The sequence below is a fragment of the Mirounga angustirostris genome, unplaced genomic scaffold (assembly GCF_029215605.1).
Source record: "Mirounga angustirostris isolate CCGP_5_RB_7025 unplaced genomic scaffold, mMirAng1.0.hap1 SCAF_5, whole genome shotgun sequence".
NCBI lineage: Eukaryota > Metazoa > Chordata > Mammalia > Carnivora > Phocidae > Mirounga > Mirounga angustirostris.
The window spans coordinates 154,742,641-154,767,551 of NW_026991713.1; the positions used below are offsets into that span (position 1 = coordinate 154,742,641).

At 45.7% G+C, this 24,911-nt stretch overlaps 1 protein-coding gene across 1 annotated transcript in view; it reads right to left on the reverse strand.

Moving 5' to 3' along the window:
* GPR139 (G protein-coupled receptor 139) overlaps positions 1 to 22,610 on the reverse strand; it is a 38,607-nt gene extending 15,997 nt beyond the window's left edge. The window contains exon 1 of the mRNA XM_045871813.1: positions 22,487 to 22,610. Within this exon, the coding sequence (XP_045727769.1) occupies positions 22,487 to 22,610 (124 nt within the window). The remainder of the gene's footprint in view (positions 1 to 22,486) is intronic.
* Between the last annotated feature and the right edge of the window lie 2,301 nt (positions 22,611 to 24,911).

Genomic DNA, 24,911 nt, shown 5'->3' on the forward strand with positions numbered 1-24,911 from the left:
TGGCAACAGGGCCAGGCAGGTAATATATCAATGTGTGAGGTGGGCATGCAGGGGCCTTTTAATGAACTGGACAGTTCATGTTCCCTTCAAGAGGGCAGCCACTATTTAGTTCTACCTGGTGGTTTCCCATGAGGGAATGACAGCCATCTGTGGCCAGGTCTTCCAGTGTTTCAAGAGAGGCTTGCAAACAACACACACCACACACACACACAGGCCAGGTCTTCCAGTGTTTCAAGAGAAGCTTGCAAACAACACACACACACACACACAGAGTATGGCCTGTGGGTAGCTGGTTTGAGGCCTCTGCTCTATAGCCAAAATCCAGGGTCTTTGCATGACCAACCAGATACCTCACACCATCAGCTCCCTCTGCAACCCATGAAAATGCACCTTGCTCTTCACTTTATGAGCTGTTGCCTGAATGCACAGTACCTTTTTTTTTCCTTCATAGCATTGTATGGGCTATTTCTTCTGCCTGGAATGCCTTCCCTGCCTACAGCTCTTAGGCTGGTAGACTTTTTATTTTAAAAGCCTTCCCTGATCTCAGTATGCTGAGTCAAGCACCTCATTGGCTAGAGTATTTAACACATTTTTGTAGTGATCTCCTTCAGAATCTTTTATCACCCATTCACGGAGAGCCCTTGAAAGGCAGGGACTGTATCTCTTTTCTCTGAACCTTGAAGATTTGCAGGGTAATCAGAGAGTATGTACTCCATCAACATTTGTGGAGTAAGAGTGACGGATGGATGGATGGATGGGCGGGTGGATGGATTCCCCATGGCATTCTCTGTGGAACATTTATCTGCTTGCTGTCACTTGTGTGGTATTCCATTATATGCATGATAACTTGGTCTTATCCCTTCCTTCTGCTTTCTTCTCTCCAAACCCAATTTCTCTAGGTAGTTTCTTGAGAACTTTTTCCTCTTACCTCCTGTGATGGCTGGTGGATCTGAGTTCACATTCCCCATTTACTTGCCTGAGCATGAGACTTAACTCAGTTTTCTCATCTGTGTAATGAGGATAAGAACATTTCCCTGTAGCGCTTGTTAAGAAAACTGAGCACTTAAACCATCCCTTGCATGTAGTAGATACTCAAAAGATTATTTGTTTATCCACTGAGTGTGATAGTCCGTTTCTTCCGTAGAGCACTGACCCTTTCCCTTGTTGAAAAGTGGAGAGGTTAAGAGCACTGATTCTGAAACCAGGCTTCATGGGCTTGAATCCCAAGTTTGCCAGTTTCTTGCTTTGTGATCCTAAGTCTCTTAAATACTCTGTGCCTTATTGTTCCTTATCTGTAAAATGGGGATAATAATACCTGTCTTATAGGGTTCTTGTGGGAACTAAAGCAAATGCTTAGAAGAATACCTGGTACATAGTGAGTGCTCAATAAATGTTATTATTTTTTTTTGCTTACCAGTCCAACCCAAGAGACTCTGGAGTGAGCCTTTCTCTCTCTCTCTCTTTTTGTTTTGCATTATCACAGACTACTCAGGCCAGCCTCCCTCCCCTTCTGTCTATCACAGATACTGACTCCCTGCTGTGTTCAGGCACCTTGCCACAGCTGTGGCTGTCATGGTAAACCAGAAGAAATGGTTTCTTACTTCCTGGAGCTTCTAGCCTGGCAGAAGCCAGACAGAAGCTCTGCAACAGCAGAAAACAGCATGCAATGGGAGCATTTAAGAAGGGGTAACAATCTAACCTCAAGGATCATGGAAGGCTTCTTGGAGGAAGTGGCATGTGTGCAGTGACATGGAGGAGTAGGAACCAGTCAAGTGATTGGGGAGCAAAGTATGCCAGCAAGAGGGAACAGAATAGGCAAAGGCCAAGAGACAGGAGAGAATGGCTATTGGAGCAGCTAGAAGTTCATCATGGAATGGAGGTCACAGACTGGAGGCTTATGGGGTAGATTCCAGGCTGCAGGAGTGTCTTTAGGGTTTCTGATTCAGTTGTCATATCTACAAATTGGAGTATTTCACATCTAGTTGAAGATTTGAGCTTCTTTTGAAAATCAGAAGGAGAGGCCACGCTGGGTGACATTTCCATATGGGGGTGTCCTCCAGCTCAACCAGTCCCCACCAGACCTCACTCATTTATGTCATCTGCCTGCCCCTGCCCTAGAGAGAGAGCTGGGGTTGGGGGAAGTCTGGCTGAGGAAGAGGTGGAGAAATAGCATCCGATTTGAATGATTCAAACAGCTTTGCAGCCTGGTTTGAGTTGAATTTGTCCTGAGGAAATGGAGAGTCATCAAAGGGCTTTAAGCATTGGGGGTTTTGCTAAGTAAGATGTTTGTTATTTCTGTATCAAACCACAGACATCCAAAGGGCTGCGGGGCGGGGGTGAGGCACGGAGGAGATAAAGAACAGAGGGTCGTTTATAAACCTCATTGAAACATGGTTGTACTGTAGCTTCCTCATATATAAAATTTGACAGGAGCCATCAGAAATGCTTGAGAGGTAATATCTTCCTGCGTAATTTGTCCCCCTTTCCCCTCTTGGGCTGGCAGGGAAGATTCCATAGGATCTGGATATTCAAGATCATTGGAAAATTCCCTGATGCACACCACCCTGCTGCACGCTCTCCAAGGCTACGGTCCTCATGGATGTTCTGTTCCACCACGGGACCTGCATTCTCCCAGCAGATGCATGGTTGAAGTGGCAGCACCTATGTCAGGGGATGGGGACGGACAAGGAACAGGCCATGCCCAGGAGACAATGTCTAATTACCTGGGGGCCTTGGGAAGCAATTTTCTCGGGTTAGAGAAATTGGTTTTGTGCCTCCAGCCCATGCACACAGCTGAATGACATGTAGGTCAAGGAGGCATAATTATATGGAAATGGTCTTATGTTTGGGAACTTCTAAAAATCTACCTCTGCACACTGGGAGGTGGCAGAGAGAGAGTAGCTTTTATTCTGCCCAAGCTGAGTTCAGCAATGAAGGATGGCTTGCTTCATCATGACTTTGGAGGGGTCTGTTTCTTTTCTGGCTTTGGGAATGCATGCTTGAATGTCACAGAGAAAAAGAAGCAGTGCCTTCTTGGCATGCTGGTAATGAGCATGGGCACTGGATCTAGATCTGACATGTTCTTGCTGTGTGACCTTGGGCAAGTTACCTAACTTCTCTGTGCCTCCATTTGCTCATCTGTAAAATGGAGCTGATTGTGAGGACTAAGTAAGTTAATGCATAGAAAGTGCTTAGAAGAGTATAGGCTGCCCAGTAGACACCACTAGAATTGTGCCCTCTGCCCCCCTGTCCATCCCATTTCACTCATCACTCCTGCCTACCCTATGTCCCAGCTGAGAGGAACCACTGTTCCTGAAGCTCCCCAAATAAGCCACATTCTCTCCAGCCTTTGAGACTTCACCTATGCAGTTCCCTCTTTCTGTAACACTTCCCCCATCCACTTTGGATGGTTCTTGTTCTTGACTCTCCATGAGCCAGCTTGTCCGGTCCCCAGATTGGTGCCCCTTATGCTTTGCTGTACCCCTTGTCTATAACAAAACAAACTGCCTCTCTTTCTCCTCTGAGCAGAAATACCATTCCCAAGAGAGAACAGGGAAAGTGTCAGTAGGAAAAGCAAGTGGGTTTTTTTCCTTTAGAATAAGAGAAAATGTAAATAATAATAGCAGTAATAGAAGTAATGATGCTGCTGATGAGAAATGTGTATCTTCTTCTGCCACAAGGGAAGTGGTCTTAATAGTGAAAATAATAGCTTCCATTTAGCAAACTGTTATTATATGCTAGAAACTGTGATAAGTGGTTTGCACTTAGTTACTGCTATTCCCCTCATCTTTAAAGGTGGGTGTTCCTCTATAGAAAGGAATTTAGGATTAGTTTACAGACTTGCCCAAGGTTACATAGTCAATAAGTCACACAGCCAGGATTTAAACTCAGGTCTGTCCACCTGCAAAGTGTTAACTGCTACACTCTTTAAGAAGGCAGAAGGCCTTGGGACCATTGCTTCCAATGACTCCTAAGTCAGCTGCAGGTCAGAACTTGTGCCTACTGGCCTGCTAGTCTACCCTGACAAGAGCACCATCATTGGGTGCTTCCTACTCCAGGATGCTGGGCCTTCCTTGCTGCCCTAGGGAAAAAGGCCTTTCCCTGCCTGCCCAGGGTTTCCCAGAATGACTAGGACACTCCTTGGTTGAACAAGGAAGGGATGGGCTGCTTTCTTGGCAGAGAGAACCGCAAGTGCAAAATCAAGGAAGTGTGAAAGCATGCTTTGTTTGCAGAACCGTAAAATGACAGGCTTGGCTGGCGTGTGGACCAGAGGGAAATAAAGGATGAGCATTCAAGAATCCAATGTGATAACCTCAGTGAAATTGCTCTGCAAACTCCCAAGGTTGTTGTGGGGACTGAAGGAGACAACGCTTGGGAAGTGGCTTTACAAACTGGAAAAGTGTTGGACAAATGTTAATTATCACAAATTATTTCACAGGTAGTGTGATTGGTATCGGGAGCGAGATAGCAGAAAATTAAAATATCTGGTAATTTCTCTTGAATCCACATTCTCAAAAGCATTCATAAATGAAAAATTCTAATTTCATTGCTCTCATCTCCTTTTTTTTCAGATGAATAGATTGTAAAAGATTTCAGAAGCAATAAAAATTCAGTCAGTTTCCTGGTCATTATCAATTATACTGCCAGGTTTTGAGACTTGCAGTAATTTTTTGTTGCCCACCTTTAAAACCACATCAGCTAATTCTTGATCCAAATATTTCTTAGAACCACCTTGTCTTTTCTGTTTCCTTGGTCATCCTGATGCTGGGGGCTCTCGGAAGGCAGGTCTGTGTCTGTCTCATTTTGGGCCACATTCTTAGTCTGTAGTACAGTCCCTAGTACATGGTAGGTGCTTGACAGTTACTTGTTTTGTGCAGCATCGAGCCTAGATGGCATAGTATTACACTTGAGTTACTGCAGGAACTTAGCTCTGCTTTGGCCCTTGCCCCTCTGTTTCTGAGCAGTCTGTCTGCATTTGCTCCAAAACTCAATCCATTTTCCTCATTCTGGTAAAATACTATTGGTAAAGCTAATTTAACCAATATTAGATATTAAAGCTGCTAACAAAGAATCCAGATGTACAGTTTAGCCAAAATGATAAAGTAGGAAACTAAAATAAGGGGTATAACTATTCAAGAAGGCATCATCATCATCATTATTATTTGCTGATAATATAATAGTATGCTTCCAGAACTCAAGAGAATTAGCTGATATGTTATTAGAACCAGTAAGAGCCCTTAAGAGGACCAAAGCCTAAATGTAATAACAGTAGATGACTATAAAATGGAATGGGAAGAAGATTCCATTCACGAGACTCAAGTGCCAACACTCTCAGAGGCTACCCTCCCAGTAGAGGTGAAAGGAATGTCCTCCTTTTCAACCTTGGGCTACACTTGATCTCCTGCATCCCCAAGCAGTCCTGCTTCAGTCCAAAGCCTTCCAGAGTCTCTCACAAAACTGTTCTGTTGGCTCTGGTTCTTACCAGTGTAAGAAATAAGGCACACACCCAGTTGGCCTGATGGGGGAATTAGATGCCACCTCTATTATCATGCTCATACCCCTCTCAAGGAAGATTTTTCTTCCTGATTCCTGATTCCTACCTGATTCTACCTCCAACGTGGACAGCCTTTACAATTCTGTATCCCGAAGATAGGTGCCTCAACCCCCCATCTCCATTTCAGTAGAAGAGATCATGGCTTGCTTTTTTTTTTTTTTTAATTAAGATTTATTTATTTATTTGAGAGAGAGCGCGCGCACATGTGCGAGTGGGGGGATGGGCAGAAGGAGAGAGAGAGAGAGGAGAATCTCAAATAGACTCCCTGCCCAGCATGGAACCCGAGGTGGGACTCGATCTTACCACCCTGAGATTACAACTTGAGCTGAAATCAAGAGTCAGATGCTTAGCCAGCTGAGCCACTCAGGGGCCCTGAGATCATGGCTTTAATGAAAGTACCCACCTGGGTGATCCTGGAATCAAAGAACCTTCCTGACCGAAAGTACTATTAGTGCTTCGGCTGAGCGGAAGGCTACACGGACTTTTGCTCCTGATGTCTGGGGCAGAAGCCTGGCTTTGCCATAGCACTAACTGCGTGACTGCACTTAACAGTTTACCATGTGCCTCAGTTTCCTCATCTATAGAATGGGAGTAATAATAGTACCTATTTCATGGGGTTAGAAGGATTAAACTAGTTAATTCATGGGAAGTTCTTGAAACAGTGCCCAAAGGGTAGTAGGCATTCCTTTAATGTTAGTTATAATTATGGTAAAAGACTATTAGTTTAGTTTCTAGCATCAAGCCTTCAGCAACTGTACTATCCAAGCTTCAGCCATGGATCCTGCCACATGGGGGGATGTGGTGGTGGAGGCATGAGTACAGTATTTGACCACTGGTTTGGGGCTTCTACATCGTCCTGAGCTTCTTTTCTGAACAGCAAATTATTACACTATAGGGTAGTAGGTTGAACATTTTAAAAGGTAAAAATTGGTCAAATATTGATAATTTCACATGGTACAACCTTATAATTTTCAATTTACTTGTTTTGCCCGCTGGTCAGTATGTACATCAATGGGCAAAATTCATTTGTCTCTCTCATTCCCAGTCCTTAGCAAAGGTTCTTATGTGAAAGAGATGCTCAGTACATGTGTATGATGAAGAAACAGACTTGTGGTCAGAACTCACATTGCATATTGGTTCCCAGATAGGAGGAAGGTGAGTTCCAGACAGTAGGGGCAAAAAGTCTGCCCTGATGAACCCCTACTGCATTCCCAACACTGCCCTCCAACCCAAGACTGGGGTTGATTTCTTCCTCTGTCCCCTGGTACATGGGCTTCCTTCTAGCTTACCTCTTACCAGTCTTCACGCTAGTGTGGGTTACTTCTTCATCTCTCCAACTAGATTGTGTCCTCCCTGAGGGCAGGAATCCAGAACTATTTGTCTTTGTGCCACCAATAGCTAGCACGTAATTTATAAATGAGTGAATGAAAAATGGAAAGTCCTGGCAGGATTCAGAGGGGTGGCTCCATTTTGGGGATCATTCCTACCACTGACAGCTTTGCATATGTAGTGGAACAATGAGCCCTGGATTTGAGGTTCAGGGATGTAGCTTTGCTTTTCAGCTTGGCCTACCAGTAGTAACTTTAGAAGGCTGTTTAACTCCTCCGAGCTTCAGTCTCATAATGGATGAGAAAGCCCTTTGTAAATTTTAATTCATTTTGCATATTGGCCAGCACTATATTAACGTTAATGGCTATTATTGATGTCTCTTTCTGAGCCTGAGGAATAGAGCCTGGCACATAATAGGTGGTCAGTAAACATTCACCACATGAACTGGATTTGGAATTCTGAGCACTTGACTGAAATTAAGCCCACTTAGGGCTGATAGCAGAAACCTTGGAAGGATTTGGAAGACCGTAGAGTTTTCATGGAAATTGTTTCATCACAATGCTACTTAAAAAAGAAAAAAAAAAAAGGCAACTCAGTTTCCATTTTGTAGGTTAGGTGTGGGGTGGAGAGGGAATTCACTTGCTTGTCCTTGCTTAAAAATAATTTCAAGTAATTAAACCATCTGTTTGGGGAGAAGGCAGTGGGGACACTGGGAGAGTCTTTAATCAGGAAGGAAGACTGAGTCCCTCAAAATGCCTGTGAAGACCAGGCTGGGAGGGTGAACCAAGACAGAGGTCTGTAGACACAGCATTTGTCTTTTCCCATGCCCTGAATACCAATGTCTGCAGCAGGCCCAGCGGCAAGCACAGAGTATAAGCAGTGGTATACGGGCCTGTTTATCTCAGCTGTGCTGCTCGGTAGCTGAATTGCCTTGGGCAGGTTATTTTACTTCTCGGAGCCTCAGTTACCCCACTGCCAAATGGGGATAATAGAAATACCACCTCACGGGCATTGCTGTGGGGATTAAATGAGGCAATGTAGAATAATGGGTTTGATTCAGTGCTTGGCTCGGAGTAAGTGCTCAATAAATGGTAGTGGTGGTGGTGGTGGTGATGATGATAGTTGTGATCAAGATGTTTCTTCAGTCTCTTCAAGGGAGTATGGACATTACATTTATGGAATTAAGAAAGCAGTCACCTATTCATCTGATGCATCCATCCACCCATCCATCTACCCACCCACCTATCCATTCAGTATTTGCAAAGGCCCCCCAGCGGGTCCTGGCCTCATGGAGATGACTCAGATCCAATGTGGACTGTCAGGGACTCAAAGCCTAACTCAGCACTTTTTTTTTTTTTTTTTTTTAATTTAAAGAGAGAGAGGGGGAGGGCAGGGGCAGAGGGAGAGGCAGAGAGAGAATCTCCACCAGGCTCCATGCCCAGCATGGAGCCCGACGTGGGGTTCTGTCTCACAATCCTGAGATCATGACCTGAGCCAAAATCGAGTCAGATGCTTAACGGACTGAGCCACCCAGGTGTCCCAACTCAGCATTTTTTGATGCCCCCAGGCAAAGGTAAGTTTGAAGCCCCACAGGAAGTTAAATGCCTTACCCTCACCTCACCTCTGTTATGAAACTTGTCACATTGTATTATGATTATTGACTTGCCTTTCTACCCATCTAGAGTGTAAGTTCTTTAAGGGCAGGGCCATGTTATGTTCATGTTTGTCTTTCCCCCATCCTATCCCCTAGAACTCCTGGCATAAGTAGGGCCTCATGAAATGGAGCCTGATCCTTAACACAGCTTAAGGAGCCCAGGTGGGGATCTGATAGGAAATCCTTGTCAGTCCTAAGAAAAAAACTCTTCTATTTATTAAGCACCTGTCGAGTGCCAGGTACGTTGTCTCATGTATTCCTCTCAACAAGGGGGACACTCTTAGCCTAATTTTACAGATATGGGAATTGACATTCAGAGATGTTAACTGCACACAGCTGGAAAGTCCAATGGATCTCAAATCCAGGTTTTCGCCAACTTCCCTTTTTGTAGGAGAGCATTCAGTGCTCACATTTAGTGTGGTTGGAAAGAGTAGATGAGGCTAAAAGTGTGATAGTATAAATGGATATTGGGTGTGTATGTGTGTGTGTCTGATATACAGAGTCAAATTTGAGGAAGGCAATAACACAGTAAATTTAAAATCCTATAGGAGCAAGGCAGGGAACATAAGTAAGAGAAGCAGGCCAGGTATATATCTATATAAAAATCTGTGCTAGGGGTACAATAGGAAAAGCTGGGGACTGTGGTGAGCTGGATAGCACAAAAGCCATCTAAAGGGAGGCTATGGCTACTTGGTTCTAGGCACTTGATGACAGGGAGAGCTCAGTTTTTCTAGCCTTTAAAATTTTCCAAGACTTATGAGAAAACTGAATTTTTATGATATTGCCTCTGAATGTTAATAGGCGAGGTGCTGCTTTTTAAGAAACTTTCAACAGGCTTCTTTCACATTCTGTGGGGTTTGACTTTCTGGTTGGTTGTCGGCTGTTGACTGGCTATGACCCCCAGGCCAGGCCTCTTCAGGAGGTTATATGAGGGTAGTTGAGAACTATGTTAACCAGCAGCATGCATTTGACTAGCATTTTGAGGAAAGCATTCAGTACTGACAGTGATTAAGAAAAAAAAAAGAAAAAAGTCCTCTTACTTCCCAGAGCCATCCTCTTCTGGTTAGAAGGTCTAAGTCCGAGGGGATCCAAGAGGCAACCACCATTTTCTTCCCTCTTCCATAAGCTCTCTCTGCCCATTTTCAGGATGTCCTTGGAGTCTCCACCTCCGTCTTTGGGGCTTCACTCCCTTCTTCCTGCTGTACCCTGGGTCATTAGAATTGAATGCAGTCACAATGACAGTGTCCCTCTACCATGCTGGCCAGAACTCAATCCTGTTCATTTGTCAAATGACAGTGCTGAAGGTGACCCTTTTCTTCTTGTCCAGACACTTGCTTTCTCTCTGTTCAGGGCTTTTGCAACTGACAGCTGGATCATTAGCAGGACTTGCCCACTGCCACAACCAAGATGGTAGCTGTTGTGCTGCGGGCGCTTTCCACAGTGCCTGGAGAGCCAGGCACAGACGTCCTTGATGTCTGAGGATGTTGTTAGTTTGCTCATTTCACTTGTCTGACGCTGTTTTACTTGGACACCGAGGTGATGGTGGATGGTAGGAGTAGGACTGGAGAGGCTCTGAACATGACCCTTGACCCACACTCCTACTGTGTGCCAGGCACTGCGTTGGGCACTCTACAGGTATTTCTTACTCTGTCCTACCGGAGCCCAGAGATGGTTCACACTGCAACAGCTGCTGCTTCTTGCGGCTTCCCTCCTAAACCACCTTCCGTCTGTTTTTTTCACAGCAGCCAGAAAGACCTTTGAAAAACTCAGGTTAGGTCATGTCAGTTCCTTAAAAGGCTCCCATCTCTTCTCGCAACACTTAGAGTGAACTCCAGATTCCTTACTGTGGACCAGAAGGCCCCCACAGTCCAGCCTGTGTCCACCTCTTCCCCTTATCTCCTGCTACTCTCCCTCTTGCTCATTGTACTCCAGCCACACAAGTCTGCCTTCGCTCCAGCTCATTTCCACCTCCGAGCTTTTACCCTTGCGTGTCCCTCTGCTGGCATGCCCTTCCCCCGTGCTTCCTGTGGCCAGTTCCTTCCCATTGTTCCAGTCTCAGTGCAGACATCAGCTCTTTGAAGTGCCCTTTCCTGACCACCCAACTGATGTAGCTTCCTATTGCCTTACCATGCTGTTTTCCTGACAGCATTATCAGTATCTCAGAGAGTGTTGTGTATGCATCTGTTCACTTGTTTACCACTTGTCTCCCCAGTAGAATGTATACCTGTGCAGGCATTCTTTGTTTTTCCTCCAGTGCCTACATGGGTGCCTGGCATATGAAAGGGGTGCCACATATATGTGCTAAGTGAATAAAGTTGGTGTTATCACCCCTATTCTCGGATGAGGGAACTGAGGCTCCAGGAAAGGTAAATTACCTGCTCATGACCTCACAGCTAGCAGAGTTGCAGTGCTGGGACTGAACCCCCAGATATGCCTAATTCCTAAGTCAGCGTTATCTTCCTGATGCCTTCTGGCCAGGACAGGTGGTGTTCTGGAAGGGTCCTGGGTGTGGAGGGCAGACATGATATGGGGACCAGGCTCTGTGAAGGTCAAGAGTGTGGGCCTTTGATTCCTTTAAAGAATGCCCTCCCTACCCTCTTCATGGCATTGGTCCCTCTTGAATTCTTTCTCCAATCACTGCTCCATTCTGCCACCTTCCAGGAAAGCCGCTGCTTTTTGTTCAAGAGGCAGATGATGGTTTTTGTCAGCAGCTCTGTGGAGCTGAACCATGGTGGAGGCCAGAAATGCTAAAAGCAGACAGCTACAGCCAGAACAGAATCACCAGGCCATTCTATACCTTTGACTGTGGGAGGAGTGTGTATGTGTGTGCGTGTGCACGTGTGTGTGCGTGTCTCCCTGTGGGTGTATGTCTGTGCATGTCTGTCTTTGCATGTGTCTGTGTGTGTGCCTGTGTGTTTGTGCACACGTTTCTGTGTGTATGTGTGTGCATACATCTCTGTATGTCCGTGTGTGCATGTGTGCACGTGCATGTCTGTGTGTGTGTCTCCCTGTGGGTGTATGTCACACACATGTGCCTGTGTGTGTATGTGCATATAAGTCTGTGTGTGCACACATCTCTGTGTCTTTGTGTATGCATACATCTTTGTCCGTGTGTGTCTGTGTGTGTGGTGTGTTGCTGTGTGTGGGTCTGTGGAGAGTCCCTCCTGTGAAGTGATATGGCTGATAGTTTTTGCTGCACTTAGCTGAAAATGGTAAGAAATGTCTTTGGGGGAAAAGCAATTGCCCCAGGTCTTAAACTGCTGAACATTCTGGCAAATGAGGGGGGAAAGAAAAGAAGTTACTGGTGAATACCAGAAGTCAAAAGGAGCCAACACTGTAAAATGTGTTGTCCCAAATCAGGGTTACTTTGTGTGGTTTCTACAAAGCTCTGGCTTCCTATTTCCTCTGCACCTCATGCCCTGTTCTCCTCCTGTCCTCAGGCTTCCTTTTGGCCTTCCAGACTCACCCTCTTTCTGTTCCGATATGTGGCACCAGTCCCCTCTTGCCTAAGAGTCATTGCAAAGCCTATCCCCCTTGCTTCTTCCTTCCATTCTTTCCTTCCTCAGCCTTCAGGTTCCAGTTGTTCCTCTTGAGGGAGCTTTCCTTGGCTTCCCCATTGGGCAAGTCCCCCCATGAAAAGCTCTCCTATCACCATGTGCCTCTCCTTCATGTTCTTTCACATGTGACTACGTTTATTCAGTTTTGTGATCATGCTGATCTTCCCCATGTGTATGCATATGAGCACGCAGACAGGGAATGGGTCTTTTTAGGCTTGCTTTGAGCCTAGCACAGTGCCTGGTACTTGGTAGTGCCAGGCACATTGATGGATGGATGGATGGATGGGTAAGTGAATCAATAAATGCAGATGCAGTGTCCAATTGCACTTTCTGGTTTCTTGTCTCAATCTTTTTTGCCATGGGGCAAAATGAAAACGTATTTGGGTTCAGAGTTCCAACTCTCAAGGTAGTTCAGCTGGTCATAACCTTTACTCAAGAGAAGCCCAAGTCATTCAGCCTTCACTTGATAGGAAAGCAAAGATCCTGGCTTATCCATACAGAGAAGTTCCCTCACTTTGAATCTCACCAGGATCTAAGGTAACCACATCCTCCCCACACCCCGACCTTTCCTTCCTTACATTTCCCTTGGTGGGGTAGAGACGGCAGGTTTATCCGTATTGCAATGGTCAAAGCACACTGGATTCAGAATCTAAAAGATTTGGGGTCAAGATCACACCTGATTAGCTGTATAACCTTGGTGGAAATTCCTTGTCCTCTCTAGGGCCTCAGTCTCTGTATTAAGAGCATTGTACTAGATCAGGACTCCCCAGATTGTAGTGATTGGCCCACCAGCATTACGATTTTTGCCATATTCTTATGTTCCCTGTACTATTATTTACTTAACATTTTGTTTTAAAGTGATTTGCATTTCCCCCCCCTGAATTTATACCTTATATAGTACTGCTGTCCAGGGATGCCTGGGTGGTTCAGTCAGTTAAGCGTCTGCCTTCAGCTTAGGTCATGATCCCAGTGTCCTGGGATCAAGTCCTGCATCGGGCTCCTTGCTCAGTGGGGAGCCTGCTTCTCCCTCTGCCTGCCGTTCCCCCTGCTTGTGCTTGCTTGCTCCCTCTCTGACAAATAAATAAAATCTTTAAAAAAATTTAAAAAATACTGCTGTCCAATATAAATGGAATGTGAGCCACATATGCAATCTCAGTTTTTCTAGCAGCCACATTAAGAAAATAAGAAACAGGTGAAATTAATTTTAACAATATGTTTTATTTAACTGTGTTCATCCAAAATGTAATCAATATAAATTATTAATGACATGTTTAATTTTTTTTTCATACTAAATGTCCAAAGTCTGGCATGTATTTTACATTTTGAGCTCATTTCTCTATGGATGCTAAATCTTTCAGTGGAAATCTTCGATCTTTGTTTAGATGTCATAAAATACACAGTTGAAAAGACTAGATTCACATACCCAAATTGTTCCAAGTATACAGTTATTTTCCAATAACTGAATCAAGTATCAAGGCTTAATTGTAAATTAATTGAAATGAAACCAGATAAAAAAAAATCAGTTCCCGAGTTGTGCTAGTTAAATGTCAAGTGCCCTATAGCCACATGCAGCTGGGGGTTACTCTATTGGACAGCATGGACATAGAGCAACCCTGAATCACAGACCCACCTCCCTGCTGTAAACAGAAGATAGTCTTAAAAATAAATACAATGACAATACAAGGGGGACATTAAATTTTAGCTAGATACTGAGCCCTAGGCCTGATCTGGGTCTGTTATAAAGGGAGATTTAGCACACATGAAAAGGTGTTAAAGATACTAGCACCAAGATGAGACTTTCCCTTTGAGAGAATCAGAAGGACTGAGAAAACTGAAAAGGGATTTAATAATGATGCAGCCTTGTGCCACCTAAAATAATCCCACAAAAAACAACAGCAACAACCCCCCCCCCCCCAATCTGGATGATTACTCTGAACTCTGAAATTCCACAGCCTGTTTCTGCTTTATTCCTCTTATCACTTTGCTTCCTCAAGAGACCACTAGCAGTGTGATTTTATAAAAAGGGAGAGTTGGGAAAGTAAGTTCTAGTTTAGACATTGCCATTCCTAGCTCTGCGACTTTGGGTAAAGTCTCAGTTTCCTCCTGTTATAAAATGATGGTGCTTGCTCTCATCATAGAATAGCAGCCATGGAGTGGCAGACACTGGGGACCCTGCTAGCCATGCATTGCTTCATTTTGTCCATATCATATACCCTGTGAAAAAGGCACTGTTATACCCATTCTGCAGAGAGGAACACTGATGCTCAGAGAGGTTCAAGCAACTTGCCAGAGCCCCACCAATAGGAAGTCATGAGGCTGGAATTTGAATCCAGGTCAGTGGGGACCATGAGCCCACATCCTAATCCACCATGCTGTCAGGTTTTAAGGGCTCTTCCATTTACAAAAAAAAAAAATATATAATAATGATGGTGGATTTGTGTTCCAGGACATCATTAACATGCAATTTGTGGTACTACTTGGAGCTCTTTCTTCCAGTCATGCCAAATCCCTGGTTTCCTGAGTTGGCGTGCTTTTTTTATTTAGCCACATATTTATTTGGGTCTCCATCTCCTTTATTTCTTGCTCCTCCCCCTCACATCTTGTTTTTATTCTCCACCCACTGTGACCCCCTTGGCATTTCTTGGTGCTTCTTGAAGTTTTACCCACTCTGGAGTTTGTGAATTGGCAGCCTGGTGGGCTGTATCAAGCCTGCAGATATGTTTGGTTTGGCTCATGCAGTGCTGGCTCGCATAGTGTTTTTAAAAATTTTTGAATTAGTTGCCAACATTGAAACATTGGGATATTTCACATAAAAATCTGGATGCCTAGATTTTTGGAAGAATTTGGCAACACTGGATTGGCTGGAGAGCTGAGTGGTGGTGGTACTTTCTAACCTCCCCCAGTCCCCACTCCTCCCTATTGTCTGTCATCCCCATCTCTTATGACCTAGCCCAAGTGTCAGTTGTCAGCTGTCATTGTGTGTGGGCTGCCATTCTCTTACGATAAAGCTGGACAGCAGTACCAAGTATCACTGTCAACTACTAGCTATGTGACTGTGGGTATCTAACATTCTCATCTGAAAAATGGGCATGATAACTATACATGCGTCAGAGGGTCATTGGGGGAATTAAATGAGTTAGTGTCTGTAAAATGTTTTGAAGCATCCCTAGCACATAGTTAAGTGCAACATACGCACTAGTAGTTGTTAAGAGGAAAGTGCAGTGTTTTTGGTACATATGTCTCTATCACTGAGGGAAAATTAGAGAGACCAAAAGAGCCACATGCTTTCAGAAAAATGGCAGGGAAACATGATTCTTTGGGTAAGTGAAGCATTTCTTTAAAACTGGGCCGCTGTGTGCATTTACACTATCTGACTGCTCCTAGCAGGTATTTGAATTCGAGATACCTGCCCTCCCCTGCCCCAGCATTTCAGGTACCCTCTTCAGGGCTGGCATTCCCTATCAGCATTGCCCACATAGTTCAGGTCACATGGAGGTTCAGTGACAGGGTCTGTGTTCACCTCCCCACCTCGCCTCTGTTCATGGTCCTGGCTGCAGCATGCTGGGCAGTCTTTGCTGGGTGCTTGTCAGACCTTTATCAACTTTAGCTGAAGAAGGTTTCATGTTCTGGACTGACAGTATTTCTGGAGGTTTCACTGAACCACAGACAACTCTCTGAGAGGTACAAATTCCTTAGGCTTATGATGGAATTGATTGCTTATTGGATAATTCATTCCTAGTTTTCCAGGGCAAAGAGTTTCATTCCTGGTGGGTGCACTTTGAGTGGAATTGTGCAGTTATGGAAAAGACCTATATATGAAGTTATTTGTGGCTTCAGGGGATTTACAAAGCTTGTTGACATGTCAGACAATAAAAACAATGCTACCTACTATTTATTGAGCTCCCACAATGTTCAAGGGATTGTGAGAAGCCTTTGCATATTTTATTTTGGATTACCATCACAACAATGCAAGGCACAGAAGATTAGTAACATTTACTGACCTCTTAATCTATTTGAGGGCACACCTGTGCCAAGAATGGTGCCTCACATATTTACAATTTCATTCGATCATCACAACAACCCTATGAGATAGGTATTATTATGATCCCATCTCACTGATGAGTATGAGACACAGAGAAGGTGAGAAATTTGCCCAAGGTCACAGACTAGCAGGTAGGGGAGCTAGGATTCAAACCCAGGCACTTTGACATGAGAGATCCCTTGCTTAACTGCTGAACTTGGCTGACTGCTTTCTTACAAATGAAAGCGGAGGCTCAGAGGTGGAGTATCATATCTGAGATCACACAGCAAACAAGGGTAAGATAGAGGATCCAAATCCATGTCCATTCAGTTCCAATGCAGTGCCTTTTATACTCAACCTCAAAAGCAGAAATAACACATGGGATAACTACAGAAATCACACAGGGGCAAGGACAAAAGCTCCTGGTCTGGACCCCAGCCCAAGGCCAGCCCAGCCAGCCTCCAGCATAGCTACTTCATTGGTCTGTGCTTGTTTCCATCTATGGGCCATGTTTCCAACTGAGCTATAGAAGCAGAACCTGGCTCCCCCAGGTGTTTGACAGACCCACACAGTGAATTATTGCCAGAGCCAAGCCTGGAATCCAGGACTCCTCATGCAGTGCTCTTTCTCCCACTGTTATAACAGGGATCCAAGGCCCAATGTGCATAAAGAGGAGCCATACAGCTTACAGAGGACAGTTAAGTACAGCATGTAGGGACTTAGACATTAGAGTGCCCATGTGCTTTTGAAAGGGGCAGCCATTAAATAAATTATACAATGGAATACTATGCAGCTTCATAAAAGAATGGAAAAGCTTCAATATACCATTATGGATGATTAATATAATAAGTGAAAAAGAGCAAGACGGAGGACAGTGTGTACAACGTGCTCATTTTGAGGAGAGTAAAAAAAAAAAAAGAGTTGAAATTCTCTATTCATACTTGCTTGTATATCCACTAAAATACTCTGAAAGAACAAAAAGAAATCAAGATACTGATGAACTAGTTACCTGTGTAGTGGTGATGATGGGATGGATTTGGGAACTGGTGAGTAGGGGAAAGGGATGGTAGGGAGATTTTGCAATGTGTGCCTTTTTATATTTTTAAGTTTTTGAATAATATGAATGTCATTACTTATATAATGTGCACACACACACATACACACATGCACGCACCACACAAAAGCAGCTGCATAGGAAAGCAGCCTATTCCTCAGCCACAGCCAGCCTTCTGGGAATATGAACCTAATGTTAGTTCTTCTGGTGTTTCAAGGGAACTTGGAAATCTATTTTTTTTTTAATTCCAATTTTTAGTTTCAAATTGTTCATTGCTAGTATATAGAAATATAATGGGTTATTGGAAATTAACAATATGTCCTACAAACATGCTGAACTCACTTATTAGTTCTTAGGAACTTTTTTTGGTGGAGTATTTGTGATTTTCTCTGAAGGCAATTATATCATCTGTGAATAGAAACAGTTTAATTTCTTCCTTCCAGTCTACCTTTTATTTCTTTTTCTTGCCCAGCTAGAACTTCCAGTATGCTGTTGAATCAGAGTAGGAAGAGCAGATATCCTTGCCTTGCTCCAGATCTTAGAGGGAAAACATTCCATCTTTCATCATTAAATGTGATCTTAGCTATAGGTTACTTATTGATGGTTAAAGAAGTTCTCTCTATATTCCTAGTTTGATAAGTTTTTATCATGAATGGATGTTGAATTTTGTCAAATAGTTTTTTTTGCCTCTATTGAGAAGATCATATGGATTTCCTTTTTTAGTTTTTTTTAATATGGTAGATCACACTGATGATTTTCAAATGTTGAACCAGCCTTGGATTCCTGGAATAAACCCAAGTTTGTCTTGGTTTATTATCATTCTTATATATTCCTGAGTTAGATTTGGTAATATTTTGTTGAGGATTTTTTTTGTGTGTGTCTGTGTTCATGGGGAATATTGGTCAGTAGTCTTCTTATAATGTCTGGTTTTGGCATTAGGGTAAAACAGGTGTCATAAAATAAGTTGAGAATTTTTCCTTAATTTTTAAATGATGAAAAAAATGACTTACAGAGTGCTTACTGTGTGGCATGCAGTGTGTTAAATGAATAACCCACCAAAGACTCACAGCAACTCTGTGAGGTATATGCCATTATTACCATCATCCCATTTTACAGATGGGAAAGTGAGGCACAGAGTAGTTAAAGTCACTTACCTAAGGTCACATAGCTTATAAGTAGCAAAGCCAGGACTCAGACCCCAGAGGTCTATCGCCAGACCTTATACTCTTAACCTGTTTACTAGATTTTCTCGAAAGATGTTTACAGGTGAATGAGAACACATTTGGAGTGCTCAGTCCATCTTACTGGTCACCATTTTCCCACCCCTGGTTAACAGTAACTGTAACTACTGTGTGTCATAGCACTGACTATCTGCCAGGTGACAGACTCATCATCTCCATCTCGCACCAACCCTCACAGGCAGGTATTAACCTGTGCTTTCTTCTAGTTACTGGCTCCCCTTTTGGCAGTTGCAGAAATGCTCCTATCAGCTGGGTGGTGTGTGGTTTCAGACTATCATGTTCCTTACCTTGTCTCCTTTAACATCCCTGGTGCCTTTTAGAAAGTAAAATTTAAAAAATATCTTTCAAATCTCAGTTTAATTTTGCACTGCTCCTTCCTTATCAGCCAGGCTCACCTGTCTTCTCTGCCTCTGTCTTCCCCCCAGGCATCAGGCTCATCTCTTCCTCTTGCACTGCCTTCTGCTTTTTACTGTCTTGTCCTAGTTGGCCCCATCAGTGTCCCCAACTCTACCTTGTTAGCTTGGCTGGCTTATTGTATGCATTTTGAAAGGTTAGAAACATCTTGCTTACTTAAAAGGAAGAGAAAAGAGACAGAGTTTTAGGGATAGCTAGGACACCAATTTTTTCCATTGAGCACATAGCATGAAGGACTGAGGTTAGTTAAAAGAACTTCCTTTTATAATAGTGAAGGCACTATGGTACAATTGAAAGAACAGGTGTTTGCACATTGGCTTGACTGTGTGACTATAGACAAGATGCTCCACTTCTCTGAATCTCAGTTTGCTCATCTGTAAAATGGGTTCAGAGACACGTACAGGTCACAGGGATGTGGTGGGGATTAAGTACAATAATCTAAGTATTTAACATACAAAAATATCCAGTGTGGAGAAGGCAGTAATAAGTGCTTTCCTCAGTCCAGACACTGTGCTAAGCCATTTTATATAGACAATCTTATTTAATATACACTGTGTGGGTAAGTAGATACTGCTGTTACCCTAATTTTATAGGTGGGGAAAATTATGGTACAGAAAGTTAAGAGTTCTTAAGTGGCAGATTCTTAAGAGTTCTTAAGTTCTTAAAGAGTTCTTAACTGCCCATACTTCACATTAGGACCCCCTGGGACCCATTCCAGACCAATTAAGTTAGACTGTCTGGGGCCATTCCTAGAGGCAGGGTATTGGACCACATGCTTTTCCTAAGCTCTTCCTTTCAGTCTGAAGACTAAAGGTGGTAAGAAACATCTGTGCTTTCTCCTAGTTAATGGCTCCCCTATTGCCAAACACTGAGCCACTCCCCATCCACCCCTTGGTTCCCACCCATGTTTTCAACCATCCCTGTGAGAATTTGGAAATGGGTGAGTCCACTGCCAGGAAAAGTGATTCAATTAAAATCTCAGTTTTCAACAATATTACCAAGCCCTGTGGTCTGTTACTTCACACCCAGCATAGCTGTGCATCCCGGTCAGTAGCAGGGTAATGAGGGTTTGCTAATTGCTGGTGGCTGGTGGGGGGGGGAAGGGGGAGGGGAATACTGTAGTGAGCTCAGCAGGAGGAGTAAGGCGCTGAGCTAAGTGCTTTTCCTGTGGCTCCCAGCCCCTTCTCTGGCTCACATGCCAAGCAGCCCCCCGCCCCCCAACCAAATCAGCTTCATGATGACCACAACTGCTGCACCACAGCGGTAATCAGTGTGTGGTGCGTCAGGCCCTGAGCTGAGTGCTTAACTTGCACCATCATCTCCATCAACATTTTTATTTCTCACCATCATTCCAGGAGTTATCATTCCAGTTCCAGTTGCTGTCCTAATGCCTGTTTTACAGATGTGGAAACAGAGGCACAGAGTCACGGAAGGTCCACATGTTAATACCCAGCTTCATTCTGTAGTCTGCATTCTTAGTTACCTGGACATACTTGCCTGCCCTTATGGTTCTAAGAGAATGACTTAAGGATTTTACTTTTGAACCACTTTGCAAGCCATTAACAAAACCATTATCAGCGCATGGTCTTCCTGAAAGCCTGACCTCTTCAGTCATCCTTTTCCAGAATGCTTGGTCCTTCTGCATCTACCACAAACTCTACTTGCGAGCTCCTTGAACTCAGGGACTGTACCTTAGGGATCCCTGAGTCCCTCAGGCACCTCTTTAGCACTTGGCACATAGTAGGTGGCCACAACTCTTAGTACTCATCAATGCGTTCCAAGTTCTCATCCCGATCTCTCCCTCCTTTAAGTCTCCAAATCCTGGGCTCAGCCTTGATGAGCCTGTGCCTAGCACTGTCTGGCACACAATAGGTGCCAATGCTATGGGTCAGAAAGGCCCTTAGCTGGCATAGGAGTTATGCTGTGGAGAAGTGAGGTACCTTGTCTTCCACCTTGAGGTGTTTGAAGGTCTGATTTGTCCCCTGTTCTGCTCATCCTCATGTTCCTGCTCTGGACCCTTGGAGCCTCCCCTTGTCTTTATGTCTCTGTCCCTTAAAGGGTTTTCAGAAGAAAAGCCTGAGAGAGTGGCTACTTTAGTCAGCAGAGGAGATGGAGGGGTGAAGGTGGAGGGGTCAGACTAATTCTGATGTGAGAGCTGAAGGGAAGAGGGGCCCCGTCACTTTTCTAGTTCAGCAAGTGTCACCAATAACCAACCTTCTCAAAAACTCACTCACCTTAAGAGAGCTCTGGGAGAGGCTCAGGAGGGCTGACAGGGGGAGGTGGGGACTGGACCGAAATCAATTCCTGCCCAAGGTAATTACAGGACATGTGCGCTGCCCCAGCAGGGCGAATCAGAGGTTGAGCGTCTCCCAGGGCAGCCAGAATGATTAGTTAGTAATAAAAACCTCATCACTTGCTGGGAGAGAGGTTCAGTGATTGTAAACTTATGCTTTTCTGTGCCTAACAAAATTTGGGAGGGGGCATGTATTTAAACAACCTTATCAGGGCCCCTGACTACCAAGTTGAATGTTTTGAAAAGGAAATCTCAGCAAGCCTCTCAAATCCAGCTCTCAAGTTCCCAGGATCCTGGGATGCGGAATGACAGGGTAGATGATGCTGTGATTCTAGGCTGTACATTGGATTTTTTTCTTTGTGCTTCCTTTTGTCCCTCTCTCATCTCCTTGCAAGTGATCTTTAGGAATCTTTCTGCACACAGACTGTCTCAGGGACTATCTGGAAGAAGGGTTTATCTCAAGCTGGAACCCCAGGAAACCCCTCCCCCTCTCTCACAAATAGCAAGCACCCCCCAGCCCCCAGCAGCTCAGCTCTCTTCAGGAATTCAGCACCAGTCTCAGCCACACTTTGGAGAGGACGTTAAGATGTGGGACCAGCTAGACATCCGCAGCAGTCGTCAGCTGCCCAGGGTAGGTAGATAGGGAAGCAAAGTCAAGGGGCAAGGCATGTCCTCAAGGAGACTGTGACCCCCTGAAGCGGTGGTCTCGGCATTCCTTGTGTGTCTCTGGATCCTTGCCCTGGTCAAAGCATGGTCCCAGAGGCACCCTGACCCTTCTTAGCCTGCCTGGAGACCCGTTCTTCGCTTAGGGGTCACAGGGGCTCATCCCTTGCTCCATCCCAGCGGCCCTAGAGAAAGTGTGCTGGGCATCAATCTCCTGCTTCACCTGGAATTGGGCGGGGACAGCGGTGGGGCACAGGAGCAGAGGTTTCCTCGGGCTGAGGTGGACGTGGGGGGCGACGGGAGAAGTGAAGCCCCCACTAAACCATCTGTTGGCAGGTGCGGTCAGGTCACATACACGGCCCCCACTGGGCACCCTCAGGTACGCGGATCCCTTCAGATGCGCATGCAAATACTCGAATCCACGCGCACACTCACACCAACCCATACTCACACCATGCCCATCAGCTGCCACGCACGCTCGTGACACACACACACACACACACACACACACAGGAGAGTCCCCGCCAGGCCACAGCAACTTCCTTTCCCCCAGTCTGGAAATGTCCGCAGTTGCCCTTAAGGCTTAAACTTTTTCAGAGGGAGCGCCAGGGATCGCAAGGTGAGGATATCGAGGCCTGGGGGCTCTGGGCAGGGTTGCTCCACACTTGGGGCTCCTGGCTTCCTCCCTCTCCCGCACGCTCCTCACCTGGTAAACCGAGGCACAGCAAGAGGCTGTAGTAGACCACGGGCACGAAGCCCAAGCCGCAGACCGAGCCAGGGGACCAAGACAGCGAGCTGTTGGCGACGAGGTGGGCGTGCGTGTGCTCCATGAGCTCGCCCCTCGTTCCCCTAGTCTCCGCGCCCGGCCTGCCAGCCCCGCTCTGGACGCCGGCTCAGTGGTGGCAGCAGCGGAGGCAGCAGCTGGAGCAGCAGTGCCTCTCTTCCCGCTGGACTTGCTTCTACCCTTGGCCGTGGTCCCCTCTGCTCGCTCCGCACCTGCCTGCCTGGAGTCCTGGCACGGCCCTCGCATAGGGCACAGGGCGCTGGGTGCAGGGACTCGGGAGGGGCTCCCAGAGCCGGTTAGTGCGCCTCCTACCTCGGACCTGCTCGGCTCCCGCCTCGGAGACGGGAAGCTGGGACGCTGCTCCCCGCAGCCAATCAGCAACTGCCTGGACGCGGATGATGGGAGAGGGTGTGTGTGTGTGTGTGTGTGTGTGTGTGTGTGTGTGTGTGTATGCATGCATGCATGGGAGGAGGGGGGTCTCAGCTGCTTCTTACAGCTCCAGTTTCAGGAGAGGAGAGGAGTGAGACCTGGGAACCCCAGAGGAAGACCCAGGTGGGAATCGGCTACCCCTTCTCCACCCAATGCGGGAGGGGCGTGGTGTGGGTGGGACCTGCTTCTCCCGCAGCGGCTCCGTACTCCTCCAATGTGTCCTCAGTTTGCCTTTCTCAACTCACCTCCTAGCCACTTCTCTTCCTCCTTGCCAGTGCTCCGAGTCCATCTCCATATAGAGGATTTTCCACCTAGTACATGGGGGGGAAGAGGAAGCTGTCGGAGCGAGGATGCTCAAGGGTTGTCGGTTCTCCCCGGCCAGAGGAGCTGCGCCTGAAAGGAAGTGTATGTGCGTCTCAGTGCGTGTGTTGATTCTGGGGAAGGCCAGAGGTGGACTGTCCCTGAATGGAGTGCCTTTGAAGGGGTTGCAGGCTGGCTAAGAGAAGCCCGCCACACTGAGACCTTCTGTCAGGAATAAGGATGTTGCAACCATTCACACACACACTCCCCCACGCTCACACAAAGACAAACAATACCCAGTCATGTGGGCTCACTCAGGAGGGCAGCGGAGGCCCTTTCATCTCTCACCCAGGCACGTGAAAACACAGGAGCACCCTTATCAACATGCACAAAGACCACACTCACATGACATCCCAGACACACACAAACCCATGTGGGCATCATTTAGGGGTGGTCTAGTTTGAGAGTTGTGTGAAGTATAGGAGAGGTCAGCAGGTGGGACCTAGGCAATCTTGGAGAGTTGGGGTGAATAGGCACCCCCCTTTTTCCTCAGTGTAGGAGGGTGGAGAGTTCCTAGTGCAGCTCTTCTAGAGGCCACAACAGATTTGGGTAGGGAGAGAAATCTGGGGCTCAAGACAGCATGTATGAGAATTAGATTCTGTAGAAATATGGAGGAGAGGCATTTCCAGGGGCTGGCTGTAGCTGCTGCCAATCAATGCAAGAGCATGTGATAGCTCAGAGAATCCCAGGACCCCTCTCTGTTCTGCCCCTGGCCCCCCTACACCCATTCCTGGGGAGAAGGAACTGGCTGGGCTTTCCCCAGCCTCTTTCAGGGCTCCTAAGATGGAGGAGATCCCTGCTTTTCATGCTCAACAAGGGGCATGTGTCCATTCCCCATCATTGTTAGGGGCTCCCCAAGGCAGGCATTGGGGGGGGGGTGGTAGCAAACTCCAACGCAGCCAGGGCCAGGCATTCTGCATAAGGGAGGGATCTGCTGAGTCTAGCTAGGTCTGTGGTGAACAGAGAGGCTTGTGCCCCCCAAATGGACAGATTATTACAAAGAGTCATGTGGGCCTAGCGAGCACAGGTCTGATATTCCAAGCCAAGTTGGATATTGAAATTTTGTTGTGAACTCTCTCATTTAAATGTGACTACCCCGAACAAAAACCAAAAACTCCACTGTGTTGATAAATAAAGCAGTATCATTGCAGAGGTTCAATAAATAATGGTTCAAAACCCTATAGATTAGATTTGTCTGCAGGCAGCCAAACTGAGATGAGAAGCTGGGGCTAAGAGGGGGAGTGTATGTAGTTTGACTAAGCTCCCCCAATCTATTCAGGGACCTCTCAACATTGTGAATCAAGGATAATGCCTCAGGGCTTTTGCACTGGCTATTCCTTCTGTCTGGAGTGCTCTTGCTCCGGAAAGCCGTATTAACCCGCCTCTTCACCTTCCTCAAGTCTTTCCCAAAGAATCCTGTTTAAAATTGAAATCTCCACTACTACCCTACAAAATGCTTATTTCCTCTGCCCTTCCCCTGCTTAACTTTTCTCCATAGTGCTCAGCACCATGGTCATACCGTAAACAGTCTATTTAATTAGTTTTATTTATCTGTTTC